General features: G+C 42.1%; 1 protein-coding gene across 2 annotated transcripts in view; it reads right to left on the reverse strand.

The window, feature by feature from the left end:
- Window positions 1-15,030, reverse strand: part of cers5 (ceramide synthase 5) — a 64,260-nt gene extending 49,230 nt beyond the window's left edge. For both annotated transcript variants that reach the window (XR_013793990.1, XM_079579322.1), the window contains exon 1: window positions 14,731-15,030. Coding sequence is in view for 1 of the 2 variants with exons in the window: in XM_079579322.1 (XP_079435448.1) it covers window positions 14,731-14,903 (173 nt within the window). In the remaining variant the exon portion in view is untranslated. The remainder of the gene's footprint in view (window positions 1-14,730) is intronic.
- Window positions 15,031-17,126: the final 2,096 nt, after the last annotated feature.

Raw genomic sequence — 17,126 nt, forward strand, 5'->3', positions numbered from 1 at the left:
TTTGTCACTTTTTTCCTGGATTTTTGTCACTTTTTTCCTGGATTTTTGTCACTTTTTTCCTGGATTTTTTTCACTTTTTTGCTGGATTTTTTTCACTTTTTTGCTGGATTTTTGTCACTTTTTTCCTGGATTTTTTTCACTTTTCTGCTGTATTTTTGTCACTTTTTTGCTGGATTTTTGTCACTTTTTTCCTGGATTTTTGTCACTTTTTTCCTGGATTTTTGTCACTTTTCTGCTGGATTTTTTTCACTTTTCTGCTGGATTTTTGTCACTTTTTTGCTGGATTTTTGTCACTTTTTTGCTGGATTTTTGTCACTTTTCTGCTGGATTTTTGTCACTTTTTTGCTGGATTTTTGTCACTTTTTTCCTGGATTTTTTTCACTTTTTTGCTGGATTTTTTTAACTTTTTTGCTGGATTTTTGTCCCTTTTCTGCTGGATTTTTGTCACTTTTTTGCTGGATTTTTGTCACCTTTTTCCTGGATTTTTTTCACTTTTTTGCTGGATTTTTGTCACTTTTTTGCTGGATTTTTGCCATTTTTTTGCTGGATTTTTGCCATTTTTGTCGATTTACATCCTCATTTTCTTCTCGTTTTTTGTCGCTATTTTGAAGAAGCTTTTAAATTTGGAGAATTTGGAGAACAGGAGAAAACATGTTCAGGTGGGAGTTACACAAAATGCTACAGCCTCTAGGGGCATGAGTTACTTAGTTCTGCTTTCAGAGGTTAATACCTATGTCATAAAGGCTGGATTGAACCAGCCACATCTCTATTAAATTGAACAAACTTCATCACCAAAATCGGCTCGGGGAATATAAAGGACCCAGCCTCGAAAAAAAGAAATCTCAGTCTAAAAATTATGTTAACAATATTGCAATAGAGACCGTCGATATCTACTCTAATGCTCCCATACAGGGCTAACTACAACCCAAGATCATGGGATGGAGTTAACCCATGACTCGGCTTGGGCCTGGACTTGCACTCACAGCAGCTTCAAACTCACGGCCAAGAAATGAGAGTCGATGGAACATGAACAAACCGGTCTGAACGGAGCCTGGACGTCCATCGCAGATGTATCAGCTCCGGGTTTAGACAAAGAGCTTAATACTGGATTACAAAGTGGAAAGAGAAAGGATTTGACAGTCAAGAATATAAATGAACACAGCAATTTGTGGCATCAAGTTTCATGATAAGGCTTTTGTGTAAATATGGTGTTTTTTTCCCCAGAAAAAGAGGGAAAATAGCATTTTTAAAACAAAGAAATAAGAAGCAAAAATCCACAATAGGCCAGGATGAATGATGTGTGTGAGTGAATGTATGGCTGTGTCCGAGGGTCCGTTGGCCCAGACGTGTGTAGTCGCGAAAGCGCTTCTGTCAGTCTCCTGACAGAAGTTAAACTGAAGTTACAAACGTAGTTTACCACCACCGAGTATGGAGTGAATGTACAACTGTCTCATGTAAAGCGCTTTGTGACCATGTCTGTGAAAGGCGCTATAAGGCCGCCTTCTTCTTCTTCTTCTTCATCTCTAATAGGCCTGTCATGATATAGTGATATTAGGGCTGGGCAATATGGCTAAAGAATAACAACGATTACGATTTTAAATAAATTTTATTGGAAATAAACTTAAAACAGTCTCCTTTCAAATGAAGAAAACTGCTCCTGCTCATTAATGTTTAGATTCATAACATCCTACAATTAGGCCCATTCAAAATTATTTCTGTTTTAAATATTCCTTGTCCGCTTGAAAGAGTCAAACATCTTTATAATCCATGGACTTTTTCATTTCATTTTTTCATTTCATTTTATTTTATGTCCCGAACGCCACAAGCTGTGCATGTGGACCAGGTCGTCGAGGCACCCGCCTCTGACTGCCACCCAGTCCTCTCCGCACCCGACCCCTACGGATCCCTCTGCGGGTGGTGGGTCCACAGGAGGGCGGCCCACGTCGTCCCTTCGGGCTGTGCCCGGCCGGGCCCCGTGGGCAGAGACCCGGCCACCAGACGCTCGCGTTCGGGCCCCAACCCCAGGTCTGGCTCCAGGGTGGGGCCCCGGCTGCGCCATGCCGGGGGACGTCACGGTCCTTGAATGTCGTACGTCCATGAGGGTCTTCTGAACTGCTCTTCGTCTGACCCGTCACCTCGGACCTGTTTGCCATGGGAGACCCTACCAGGGGCATAAAGCCCCAGACAACATAGCTCCTCGGATCATTCGGGCACTCAAACAACCCCACCACGTTAAGGTAGCAGTTCAATTTTATCGAGTGAGGGACGGATGGAGCGTGAGATCGATAGACGGATCGGTGCGGCGTCAGCAGTGATGCGGTCGCTGTATCGGTCTGTCGTGGTGAAGAGGGAGCTGAGTCGGGGCAAAGCTCTCGATTTACTGATCGATCTACGTTCCCACCCTCACCTATGGTCATGAGATTTGGGTAATGACCGAAAGGACAAGATCGCGAATACAAGCGGCCGAAATGAGTTTCCTTCGCAGGGTGTCTGGGCGCACCCTCCGAGATCGGGTGAGGAGCTCAGTTACCCGGTAGGAGCTCGGAGTAGTGTCGCTGCTCCTCCACGTCGAAAGGAGCCAGCTGAGGTGGCTCGGGCATCTGTTCCGGATGCCTCCTGGTCGCCTCCCGCGGGAGGTGTTCCAGGCATGTCCTAGTGGGACAAGGCCTCGTGGAAGGCCCAGGACACGGTGGTGGGACTATGTCTCCGAGCTGGCCTGGTGTCGCCTCGGGGTCCCCCCAGAACAGCTGGAGGATGTGTGTGTGGGCCGGGAAGTTTGGGCATCTCTGCTGAGACTGCTGCCCCCGCGACCCGGCCCCGGATAAAGCGGAAGAAAATGGATGGATGGATGGATTTTATTTTATTTATTCTTTTTTCAAGGCAATGCAACCTAAAATAAAGCAACAAACTTTTCAAAAATGTTTTAGTTCATCGTCCTCATGCCTCGAGCTCTACTGTGATTAACAACCGTATCCATGGAGACTCAAGGGGAAAAGGGCGGAGTTAATGGTGCTGCGGCTACGCCATGTTTGTCTCCGATCTGAATGGGAGAAACGCTGAGGATCAGACTCGGAGGAAACTTTCTTTTAGTGGAAGAAAACTCCATTGTGAAGCAGCAGAGATTGGTAGATGTTATTATGTCACTCCCCCATTAAAAACATGCCTGAAGTGTTGCCTTGGCACATTCACGTATTTTTGAGTAATCTGTAAAAACTCTGATGGCGGCCATTTTAGGGATAGGTTTGCCTGAGTCCTCCTAGGAACGCCCCCACCTCCTGGAGACGCCTCCGAGCTTTCGTCACCAGCCGAGTAACCAACCACTGCTCCTCAGCAGAACCCCCTCCCCACTGATGCCACAGACAGCGTGTGGAGGGGGCGTGTCCGAAAGGCTCAGAGACAGAGACAGAGGCCTATTTCAAGACATTCGCTACAGCCATTTTGAGAGAGACATTTTATACAAGGCAGTGATTCTAATTTACTGCATTTACAGACCAACAGAAGGTTTGGTCATCATTGTAGTGTGATATAGACTGGTGCTATGTGATTGAAAAAAGCACAATACCCCCTCTTTAAAAGCATGAATTGTGATAAGTGATGTATTGAGCAAACGAAAATATTGTGATTCACGATACTGATATGATTATTATTGATTGTTTGAAAAGTGCTTCATCTTATCTTATCTTATCTTAAAATACCCCACTACAAACATGATATACAATGTGAAGCAACCTAGTTAAAGCAGTACTAAGTAACTCTTGCCCCTAGAGGCCATAAGCGCAACTGCAGGTGTCGTAGCAAGTTGCGATTTTATAACTTATTAATTGTCTGTGAGAGTAAATACTACGCTGACAGGAAAGGCGAAGGGAGAGAGGGTTACTGTGCATCCAATTATACAAAAGAAATCATTTTTTTCACTCAAACTTGGCTGTAAATACTGTTTAAAGTGACATTAGCCCGCAGTTAGCTTTGCCCGTTAGCATGTTAGCTTCTTCTTCGTGATTCCATTAGTGTGTATTGGTTGCTCCGGTCTGGTGGCAGTCAAGTTGCAAAAATGTACAGACGATGCACAAGGATGATGATAAATACTGAGCCCAAAAGTGTATTGTTTATTTGTCATTTATAGAGCTACAAATCTATATAGTAATTATCGTGACAGCCCTAATCCCTGCTCTTAGCTGTTCTTTGTATTTGATTCGTCCTTGAAGGTGACTGGGTGAGGCCTGTCTGGAGCAGCTGGCGACTGCAGCACAAAGACTTGGACCCTTTCCAGACCTTAAGCTAGGTTTATTTACTCATGTACCCAGCCTGAGGAGGAATCTTGGGTTTTATAATTAGCTCAAAATAATTGTACTATACTATATCATCTACAAAACTGTGAAGCATTAACACTTCACATTTTAAATTTAAAAAAAAGCCTATGTAATGAAAAGATTTTTGTAGTTTTTCGAGACAATTATCTAATACCCCGACTCAAAACTGTATAATTTAACCTCCGAACCTGCACCTGAACCGAGCACATTTTCTCCAGTTTGGCTTTACCCAAATCTACAAGCTTCTTGGAAAAAAAGGGTCAAAATGGCGACGAAAACAAGGATGAAAAAGCCACAAAAACACAACAGAAGAGTAACAGAAAACTGACAAAAAAGCGACAAAAAACTGACGAAAGTGTGACAAAAAGTGTGACAAAAACGGCAGGTCAAAATATCAGCGTAGTATTTACTCTCACAGACAATTAATCAGTAAAAAAACGTAACATGCTACGACACCTGCAGTGGCGCTTATGGCCTCTAGGGGCATGAGTTACTTAGTACTGCTTTAAGAGGCTAAGTGAAATACTACTCCGGGTATGTTTAATGAGTCAATAATAAAGTTATATTAGGGCTGCAAGACAAGATAAAATGTTTTATATTTGATGTTGAATATTTGCGATCACAATAATATTGCAAGGATTGACTCAATCACACAATGTTCAATTAAATTCAAACTAACCTGTAGCCACAACAGAAATAGGAATCATGACTAAAACTTAACTTTTTCTGCATTTTCAAATTACCATAAATTGCTAGACGAGTCAGATGGAAAGACCTCAGTAACCTATGTGATATTTCCTCTTCAAATGAAATGTCTGCACCTTTATGACTACATAAGGGGCCCGATCTTGTGCATCAAAACGGAGACGATAGCGTGACATTTTGCGCTCAGGAGGAGCACTTTGTGATCTTGCCACTCCAGACTTAGCACATTTAAGTGGGTGGAGACACACACATTTTCCTCCAACCAGATCGACTCCGCGTCCAGGAGAGTGGTTGTGTGGGGTGAACATGTGCTTTTGTTTTGCTTCGCGTTCACGCCAAGCGCGGCCGATCCGCGCCACAGCGGACGCTGTAGCTCTTTTTCTCTCGAGACGTGAACATCGTTTAGCTCACGATGGGGTAAATAAAGTTTTTAGTTTGACCTGTAAGAAAGAACGCAAGACAGCGCAATGTAAACGAGGAAGTGAATGTCAGCCGTGTTTCCATCAGTGCAGTCACCTCCTCACAGGTGGCGGAGGCAAATGGCACATATAGCGCCGCCACTCGGTAAATAATTCGCCAAGAGCCTGCGCCGCCCCGTGCGCCGCCACAAGATCTGGCCCTAACACTTTAAGAAATCAGTCCAGACTCCAGGGTGTGCTGAAGAGTGACAGTAATGGTGATAGCATCTGTTAGCTCACACCTGTAGACGGTGTTGGTATCGGAGCCCATTGACCGGAGCGGCAGGTTAATCCCGGTCTGATATCTGATCAAGTCTGGAGCCTCCTCCTGCACGGCCACTGTGCCAGAGGAAACAGACCTTATATCCGGGAAACATAACGGTTTACTGTGCCAATCCACGTCAATATGTAGGAGTGAACTGCCTAGACATCATTTTTAGAAGTAAAGACTGTAGTAGTAGTATCCTCCTTGAAACACTTGTTCTTTTCACTTCACAGTAATCATTAAACATATATATCACGGGATGCATTTTACAAAGAGTATTTGTTTCCCTTCATGTCACAAACTGAACATTGCTGAAATATTTAGACTATTGTGTCAAACAAATGCAAACATACAACTATCTCTCACCCAATATTTGCACAAATCCTGCTTCCTCCAGCACAAACACACTTCTGCTCTCGGCAAACACAACACTAGGCATTGTTTGAACATCATTAAAGCTACAAAACTAGGCCTAACATGTGGTGCCTGAACCACCAGTACCACCAGTACCACCGCTGTCCATTTCTTTAGCCTATCCCTCGTCTTGCATTGGAAACGTGCGCTCCGTGGTTCTAGCTTACTCCTGCATATTTGATAAAAGATAGGAATGAATGGGTTGGCCGTCTTCAATTTCAATTGTATTGCCAAGTAGTCTGAGGTGGGTAGTACTCAGTTACATTTACTCAAGTACATGTACTTACCCTTTTCAAGTAACTGTACTTAAGTGAATTTCTCCATTGTGAGCTCAATAAAGGATTATCTTATCTTAGTTTTTGTACATTTTACTTATTATTTCTAGTAACATTAAAACTATATGTAATATTAAAAGTATCAGCCGGAAAGTCCAGTGTTGCTTCTGTGCACCAGTGTTTGACAACATATTTTTATTTAGTTTTAGTCTTAGTCTTTTGACGAAAATGTAATTCAATTTTAGTCTAGTTTTAGTCGACTAAAATTTCAAGTAAATTTAGTCGACTAAATTTAAGACTAACTTAGTCGACTTTGCATTAATAATGTTCATTATAATCATATTTAATCTTGTTCATCTGCTTCATGGAGCTGCTCCACATGAACAAAGCTCAGAGCTGATCCTTTGGCAGAGAATCTACATGATCTGAGGCTCTTTCAGACGCTCAATAGAAGTTTGGATGATTTTAGTCTCTCCCTTTCATTTTTATTAAGTCTTATTTTAGTCGACTAAAATATCTGGACATTTTAGTCATAGTTTTAGTCTCAAGAAAAACTTTTAATTTAGTTTTAGTTCAATTTTAGTCGTCAAAAATAACACTTTGACTAAAATTAAGACTAAATATTTTAGTCAACGAAATTAACACTGATGTGCACAAACAGTATCCCATTTTAAAATAAATCCCAGCACAAGATTTCCTCAAGTTTACTTTGGTGTCGGATCTAAACTACAAAAACACTGAATATCACAAGCATCCCACAACCGGCACCAGCCCCACGCTTCGCGAAGCCATGCCGTAGAGGTGGGTAGTACTAATTACATTTACTAAAGTACATGTATTTCAGTAACTTTTTGAAGTACAGTGGCACAGCGGTTAAAGAGGGGGTATTATGCTTTTTTTCAGTCACATAGCACCAGTCTATATCACACTACAATGATGACCAAACCTTCTGTTGGTCTGTAAATGCAGTAAATTAGAATAACTGCCTTGTATAAAATCGCTCTCTCAAAATGGCTGTAGTGAATGTCTTGAAATAGGCCTCTGTCTCTTTAAGAACCTCTGAGCCTTTCCGACACGCCCCCTCCACACGCTGTCTATGGCATCAGTGGGGAGGGGGTTCTGCTGAGGAGCAGTGGTTGGTAACTCGGCTGGTGACGAAAAGTCGGAGGCATCTCCAGGAGGTGGGGGCGTTCCTAGGAGGACTCAGGCAAACCTATCCCTAAAATGGCCGCCATCAGAGTTTTTACAGATTACTCAAAAATACGTGAATGTGCCAAGGCAACACTTCAGGCATGTTTTTAATGAGGGAATGACATAATAACAAGATGTAAAGCTTGAAAAAGTCGATTTTGCATAATACCCCCCCTTTAACACTCGTGCTTCACAGCTCGAAGGTCCCAGGTTTCATTCCCACCTGGACGGGGCCGTTCTGTTCTGTGTGGAGTTTGCATGTTCTCCTGGCGTCTGTGTCGGTTTCCTCCGGATACTCCGGTTCGCCCAAGGCTACAATCCAGCGCGGCACATTTACATGCATGAGTCCCATACATGTTCATTAACATGCACTGTCCCAACCAAATAAACAAAGCTAATCTGTTCTGTACTTTTCTTTCTTTGGAGGTGTTTGACGACCCTTAAGGACGCTCAAGCAGTTACTCAGCCAGTACTCACACTACTGAAGTAAATCTTTCTCCAAGTACTTTTTTTACTCTTACTTGAGTAAATATTTGGGCCACTACTTTTGTCTTCTACTCCCATGAAACTTGCATAGCTCTGGTTGAACGCAAAGCAAACAAACCAAAGAACTTGGGCAGAATCTTGTTGCTCAAGACGTTGCTCGGCACAAGCCTGACCCGTCCCACTGCTAAACCAGGACTCCTTTATACATTTCACTGGTTAATGTTGACCTAATGTTCTTTAACAACTTAACCACATCATGTCCTTCAGTATGTTCGGACTCCTGGCTCCACACAAACTATTGCATTGTGACGTCAGCGTTCCCTCCCAGTCACGGACCCACCTCCAGATCAGATGGTCGCTCTGTGATTGCCGCCCTTGTGTATAATGTATGCCACCTGTAATTTGACACCTTCGCCGATGAAACCTCAAACGGCGAATGGTGTGATAGCGCAATGCCTCCAGGTCATCTCTTCCATCTGTGTAGCGCGGCTCGCAGCTGGATCGGCTCCCGAAGAGAGTGTTTGAGAGAGAGAGTTATGCCCTGTCATCACATTATTGCCTTCTGTTCTGCAGCTCCGCGGCCCGACAAAAGCTCGCGTTAACCTTTGCACATGCAGGACCCAAACAATAAAGCAGCGGTGGTTTAGAATTGGCCACAACATTGCAAAAGTTTTATTGGTGCTGAAAGAGTTCTTGTAAATAAGGGATGAGATACTAAAGCATTTATCCGTGTTCATATGGTGTGAGATTAGCTCTGACTGAGTGAAATAAAAAAGACTGCGTATAGGTCTGTGACAATAACAAAATCTAAAGCTCGATATACTGAGGCAGGAAACTATTGAATGAACTACTGAAGACCTTATAGCGCCTCAAGCTCTGTTTGCAGTATACAAGACTTTTGTCTTGCGGGAGAGTCGATCCCACCCACTGAAGCACAGACCCAGATTCCAACAAAAAAGTACTCTTATTATTGGCCTCTAGGGTGTCTTTCCACATGCACGGACTAGCGCGCTTTGGCCACAGCCAGAGGTCGGTTCCAGACCTATACCTGGTCAGACCGGTTTGGCCCTGGCCTTTGTCATGGAAAAGCTCGCGAAAGTGGGTGAACAGATGCTGACCTCTGATTGGCAACGAGAGAGTGAACAGCCCTCACTAGTGACACTCAGGTCATACGGATTAAATATTTCACAACATCAGACCGCTGTTCTAAAAGGGGTTTTGCCGATATTAGCATTTAGCCGCTGTTAGCGCAGCTTTAGCTGGTGTTGGCATAATATTTGCATGTAGCTTTCCTTCACAGTTGTATTTAGCGGTTTCTTTTCTGTTTTAATATAGCTTGGCACCTCAGAAGATTCCATAACCCCCACCAGAAGGCAGTATTTGTCCACATTTGTTCTCATCGCGGCTTACAAAACTTAATGACGATCTGTACAGCGTGCTCCTCTGTGGGGGCGCTGCCCACAACAAACTGGTGGAAACAGAAAGGTCTGCGGGCCGGGGTAGAGTCACTGTAGATCGTGACGTGCGCGTTCGGGTCGCGCTGTGTGGAACGATCTGGTCATTCAAACCACAATATCAAATTGTTTAGACGTAAATGATCAATACATCGCCACATGCCTGTGTGAAACTTCTGGTGTTGGTGTTTCAATAACGTCGAATAACAAAGTTTGTCCACAAGAGGTCAGTGTTCAAACATATCTGAAGCTCCGAATTTTTACGAGACTTTTTGCCAGCCTTGAAGCAGCCTCATTCGCCCATCACTAGTCTCTAGCTCTCACAGACCCGGTTCCATATTCTTGAGTTAATTCGAAGCTCGTCTCAGCCGGAGTTCCCAGTGAGACGTGAACAGGGTGGACCGCCAATGCTAACACTGTGCTAATTTAGCCTCTGACTTCCTGGTTCATGCTGGAGGAAATTGTGCTATCGATACAGACGGCGTCTCTGGAATCGCCCATATATGGTCATTTTTGAAAACAGTTAAGGGGGAAAACTATTTTGAAAAAATTTATGTTTTCTCTAATTATTCAAAAACTACTGTAACAAACGCTGAATTATGAATATAGTTTCTACTAAATAAAGAAACAAAGACATGGGGAGGAGCAAAGTGGTTCAACAGCCCATAAATACATGAATAACGGAGAATGCTAACTTGATGCTACATGTTAGCATCGGGCTAATGCTAACTGTTAGCTAGCGCTTGGTACAACTGCCGTTTTTTCACATCTACTGAACAATCTGCTGTGAGAAAATATCCATATGGACCCGATTTACATTTGACTTTATGTGTGATAAATAAGTTGTATTTATCTGTATCTATATTGACACACGAGCGCACATGGTCTGTTTTTCTTTCACAAATGTCGCGTTTCCAATGTAGATCTATGTGTCACAAACACTTGATTACCACAGCTTCAATAGCTACAAAGAAGGAAAATCATATTTACAAATCTGGTGGATCTAGATCTGTCTGTATGAGCTTAACATCTCTGGACCTGTTGTTTTGTATTCTTCTTGTTTTGTTTGTAAAACTGAAAGAGGAAGAGCGTTAATTTTAAATAGTCTGTTATGCTGTGCTTCCCACAAATTCCTAACTTTCCAAAAACAAAAACATCTTTAACACATCACAATTCTGCACAGGGATACGTTTCTCAGCACGAAATCACAACTTTCAAGGAGCAACACTGTCACAGTGATGTCAACACAACAACCAGCCATCGGAAAGGTCTGCTTTTACAAGACGCTGAAGGACAGATATAATGTACAGTACTCCACTATTGGACAAAATAGGTGAATGGCCTTTAAATGAAGATTTAAAGGCACTCACTGTAACATTTTGGCTGCCTAATGTCAACATCTCCATGGAGACGGAGCTGGAGACGTCCCGCTCCGTGTAAAGCTGCACTGAGTGAGCAAACACATAATTATTACTATGATCTGTAATAAAATAAATGTTTGTATTTTGTTCTTATCAATGGTCGTGTTGTGCGGTGTGGCTTTAAGCAAGTAAGTAACAAATTAAACGTCTGAATGCCGAGGTCCTCAACTGATTGACAGCGCCACAAGATCAATTTTAGTCAAATTTAAGTAAAAATCTAAAATTAATTTAACTTGCTTTGGAGCTTGCCATGATACAGTCTTGCTCTTGCTCCTGGAATAAGAAGAAACTTCATATTGCACCTTCAGCAGATAAAATCACAACGTGCTTACAGCCACTTATCTGTACGATGAACTGTGATTTATGACCATTTGAACAGTGGACATTTATAAACGGCAAAGGCTAAAATGGTCCTGAAAACTTAGTCTGGCGTCATGGGGTCTTAAATACTGCATGTTCTGAAATGTATTAAATTCTTGCATCTAATTTAACAGTAAAATTTCTAGATGTATTGTTTCCTCCAAGGCCAGTGCTCCTGGACGCATCGTGAGACAACAGATGCAAATGATCCCATGGCTACGATCCCGTGTGGCGTCCCGGAGTCTCACGTTTTGACAAATCACAATCAGGGATCAACATACATGAGGAAACAGTTCAATTACACTTACATTGTTCAGCCCTAGTCAGAGTCACAAGTCTTTTCTGCCGGAGTTAAATCTTAAGAAAATTAAAAACACTGTAATATTGAAGCATAAAGTTTGTATGGCCAAGATAAGATTTGTGCCCTCTCACACACAGCGGGTTTTGCTTATCAGTAAGATTTGCCTGCTTTTTATTATTGGCTTAATTAATTAGTTACTAAGAAATGTCATAACTGTTCCTGTGGGGTTGTTGCGCAGTCAAGACTTGTGTGTATTTCATCCACGCTGGTACTGATGGAAAACCACAACTTCAGGCCATTTCCATAGTAAAATGTATTTATTATACATGGCTTGTGGCTGAGCTCAGTGTTTCCCAACCAGGGGTACGGGGACCCCTAGGGGTACTCGAGGACCTAGCAGGGGGTACTTGACACTATTTCAGATTGAAAAAAGGGGGAAATTGAACACATTTTTTAAGCTATATATTTCAGTAAAATGTGTTGCCTTTGGAGAACTTTAGCTTTATTTTGATTGCACGATTGTCCTTTTTCTTACAAATACCATTTTTAAGTAATTACTTTCTAAAAAAAACTGCAACACCCCTGAGGTAGGGGGGTACACGGACGACCATTGAAAGGCCCAAGGGGTACACTAAACAATAAAGGTTGGGAACCACTGGCTTAGCTGATATTATCATCTGAAGCAGAAATAACATGGGGACCAGAAGTGTGACAATATATCGATTTTCCGATATATCGCGATATTTTGCGGGACGATACAAGGCCGATACTTTGTGTTCTGATATCGATACTTTTGATGACGTCATGCATATTCATGAGCAACCTCATACATATTAATGAGGCCGCAGTGCTCCACTGTTTTCACAGTCAATAGAGGCCAATGATGATCAAGAATTCAGTCAGGGCAGCAGGGGGCAGCACTACAGTTTTAAGCACTTGAACCAAACACTGTCACACAAATAAATTACTTTTAATGATAATGTTATAAGTATAAAGAAGATGACTTTGGGGTTGATTTATTCCTTTTTCAATGGGCTTGTGGTTTCTAGTTTATTTAAATGTAAATGAAGTCAGTGACAGATCTATAGACCCACTTTCAGTTTGTATGTCAAGGATCATATATAAAAGTGATACAAAGAACATGAACAGAAAGGTAAATGATGAATATGTAGTATGCTAAAATATATATCACATCGCTAAGCATTATGGGATTCGCAGCAATTATAAACTAATGGAGATTTTAAAAGTTAAAATACTGGAGTTATTGTTCACATTAAAACACTTGGACACCACAGTGTGTTAGATGTATTTACCAGCAGTAACTCAGCATCTAATGGAGTTGTTCCACGGCTTTTTTCTCCACATTTTATACTGTTTTTAGCTAATAGTCAATGGAAATGTTTGCTTACAGCTGCAAAGATGGCCGATCTCCATTGTAACTGTGGTTATCGTAAGCCATGTATCGCGTATCGTATTGAATCGTGAGGTTCCCACGCCTAATGGGGACTGTTTTTTGTATTTGATTTAAAAGGTCTACGTTTAAAAATCACATGAGTAAAAGCGTTGTTAATTTTCATGTGTAAAAACGTAATGTTGACTAAAAAATCCAGGTTAATATGAAGAGAAATTGAGCGACACATTGCAGCTCTTTACATAACTGTTCAAGGCCGTGGGAACCCAGGGTGCTGAGGGCGCTGCAGCACCCCCTGGTGGATAGTTTGTGAACTGCAGGAAATATTAACCCCTTAACTCCCACCTGAACCGAGCACATTTTCTCCAGTTTGGCTTTACCCCAGTCCAAAAGCTTCTGGAAAAAAGGTGTGAAAATAGCAACAAAACTGAGACGAAAACAAGGATGAAAATGTGAAAAAGTGAGAAAACATTGACGAAAAAGTGACAAAAAATTTACAAAAAAGTGAGAACATTTTGACGAAAAAATGGGGAAAAATGGACGAAAAAGTGATAAGAATTTGACAAAAAAAATGTGAATAATTTGACGAAAAAGTGACAAAAAATTTACAAAAAATTTAGAAAAATATGAAGAAAAAATTGGGAAAAATGGACGAAAAAGTGAATTTGACAAAAAAAAAATGTGAATAATTTGACAAAAATTAGATGACTGCCCAACAAAAAAGTGATGGAAAAAAAAGGTGTGAAAATAGCAACAAAACTGAGACGAAAACAAGGATGAAAATGTGGAAAAAAATGCGAATAATTTGACAAAAAAAGTGAAAAAAAAATTACATAAAATGACAAAAATTGATTAAAAAAAATTGTCAAAAAAGAGAGAAAAATTTGACGAAAAATTAAGAAAAAATGGACGAAAAAGTGATAAGAATTTGACCAAAAAATGCGAATAATTTGACGAAAAAGTGACAAAAAAAGTCACGAAAATTTGACAGAAATGAGACGACTGCCCAACAAAAAAAAGTTATGAAAAACATTTTTATGTGAGGAAAAAGATCCATTTAGTTTTGTAGGTCTTTCAAATGAGGCGTTACACTGGCCTACAGGATTTGGGTAAAGCTGAACTGGAGAAAATGCTCTCGGTTCAGGCGGGAGTTAAGAGGTTAATAAACAGGCTTTATGCACAGAAAAAGTATTTTGGGGGTAAATGTTGTCCCTCAGCCCCCCCTAACTAAAACATCTTCCCACGGCTCTGCAACTGTTAATGTAAACCGAGCTCCACATATTTTATCAAGTGGGCAAGTCCAAACTATGTCCCATCACCTCCCCAGGCAAGTTTTAACTTCTGGACCCGGGGGGAGAGACCTCGCTTCATGGGGAAAGGGAGGACAGGAGGAGGGGGTAAACAAGGGGGGGGCATGATGATGCATCTGGGGGGGAAATCTAACCAATAACTGGTGATAAAAAAAAACGTAGAATATTCAGGCTGGGCGCGAACAACGTAAACAAAAAACACACGTAGAAACAAAGAAAACAAGTTTGCTGGAAGGAAGTAGGAAGGAGTTTTGAATAAGGTTTACGGATGAGGAAACCCTCCGCGGTGCATCACTGTGCGGTCTGTAAAAGTGACAGAGACGGCCTGGGAAAGTGGAGGAAAAGTGCAAAACAACTAAGCGCACGCACCTTTCAAACAGTATCCTGACGCCGAAGATGCCCAGAGCGAGCGGCAGGGCTGTAAACAAGTGTGCGGGCTTTGGATACTCCACCCCGGGCGCCTGCTCGGACAGATCCGCCCAGGTGACGTTGTGCGGCAGCCAGAACCTCTCGCTCCAGAACCAGGCTGAAAGAGCAGCCATGTTTTGGGGTAAAAGTGTCCGGTAGGAGCGGCCCAGAAGTTATCCAGCGAGTGTCCTTTTGGTCCGAGACAGAGGAACACACTTGCAGAGCGCCGCTGCTGCTCTAGGTGTTGGCGGCGGTGATGAGAAGAAGTGTCACGGACTCAACTTTGCGGCAACAGCGAGAAGCGGCGGCGCGCGGGCGACGCGACTTCCGGTTTTCAAAATAAGACGCGGGGACTGTTTCACGTCTACAAGGAAATGCTCGTTGTAATTACTTCACTTCGCTGGTTTGGTTCAACAAAGCTGTTTTAAAGGAATAGGCCACCGTTTTTACATACTGAGATATGTTCTTACCTTAGCTTTGACGAGCCGTCAGTCACGTAAACACAGCGCAGACGGCGTTAGCATTTAGCATCTCCCTCTCTCCACTATAGCTCCAAAACTGGTCAAGATAGAAGCGACCAAGCTCTTCCACGTTTTCCCTATTTAAATATAGTTACGTGAAGTGTTCCACTACAAAGTATAATTACACAAAATTAAACAATGTGGATTTTCTAAGCGGATAAAAGGGGGGACTATATTGTAAGGCGTAATAATACCAGGAGTAGTTTGAAATCCGCGCAGTAATCTTCACTTTACTGTGCGGATGCCAAATTACTCCTGGTATTATTACGCCTTACAATATAGTCCACCCTTTTATCCGCTTCGAGCATAGGTGTCAAACTCTGACCCGCGGTTCAAATTTGGCCCGTAATGTAATTATATTTGGCCCGCGAGGCTATACCAAATGACTACTCGAGCTGGCCCACCGGTATCATACATTTTTTTTTCAGATTTTGCATATCTGGGCTATTAAATTATATTTTGTATGTAATAAGTGTTGCTTGTTCCATATTCAATGTTGTTTTGGTCCATATTAAAAGGTTAATTTCTTCAATGGTGGCCCGCGCCTTTGTTCAAGTTTTACATTTTGGCCCACTGTGTATTTGAGTTTGACACCCCTGGCTTAGAGTGTGTGTGTAATTATACTTTGTACTGGTGCTGATGTGGCTGTGGCTGATGTGCCGCTCCCGGTGCAGACGGCTCCTCTGATGTCTTTTCCTTAACTGGTTCATCTGTACCCAGACTCAGCACTACGTCCATTATCTCATCATGTGTGTGTGTGTGTGTGTGTGTGTGTGTGTGTGTGTGTGTGTGTGTGTGTGTGTGTGTGTGTGTGTGTGTGTGTGTGTGTGTGTGTGTGTGTGTGTGTGTGTGTGTGTGGCTGCGTGTGTGTGTGTGTGTGTGTGTGTGTGTGGCTATGGGGAGGGGGGTGGGGTGAGCAGTGTTGTCTGTTTGGAAGAGTGGGTGGTTGGTTGGGTGGGCGGGAACTGTTTTTAATCTGTAAAGCACTTTGCGTTACAACCTTGTATGAAAAGCGCTATATAAATAAAGTTTTGATTTATTGATTGATATTTTCTGCTTAGACCTGATTATTGTCCTCTTAACTCCCACCTGAACCGAGCACATTTTCTCCAGCTGTACGCAAATGTAAAGCTTATTGGAAAAAGTGTCAAAAAAGAATAAAAATGTGACAAAAAATTAGACAAAAAAATTAGACAAAAAAATAATTAAAAAAAGCAACAAAAAAGTGACTAAAAACAACAGAAATGTGACAAAAAAAACATTAAAATGTGACAAAAAATAACAAAAAAGTGACTTTAATGACTACGATGTAACTGATAGCTGGTCGGCTGATACATAATAAAAGCCACCGCCCCGGACCACGTGAACCAACTTGGGAGATTGAAACTCCATGCCAACTCTAACCCTTTTTTTTTTCTTTTACTTTGAAACTCCTCCTCCACTTCCATCTGGTAAACCTAAATGTGTCTGACTTGACGATGTTTAGCTGCGCAACGGTGCCCCGTGAGGTCGGGAATTGAGGAAGTGAGACATGTCCCGCCTCTTCACTTAAGAAATTACTGCAACATTGGACATCGGTGCATCTTCTTCAGGAAAGTGAGACACGTTTTGTGATTCATTTTTATCTTAGCAATGTGTGATAAGTTATCTGGTCAAGCAGAAGTTAGATAACCCGGGGCAAGTTTATGCCTCTGTGATTGATGGGATGGCACGCTCTAGTGGCAGTAGTGCGTATTGCAACTACACACTGTCAAAAAGATTATGTAATATAGTATAACAAGACTAACTCTAAATAAAGGGCGGAACTTTCCAGACGAATTCAGGATATTAATATTG

The sequence above is a fragment of the Gobius niger genome, assembly GCF_951799975.1.
Source record: "Gobius niger genome assembly, chromosome: 20".
In the NCBI taxonomy this organism is placed as follows: Eukaryota; Metazoa; Chordata; class Actinopteri; order Gobiiformes; family Gobiidae; genus Gobius; species Gobius niger.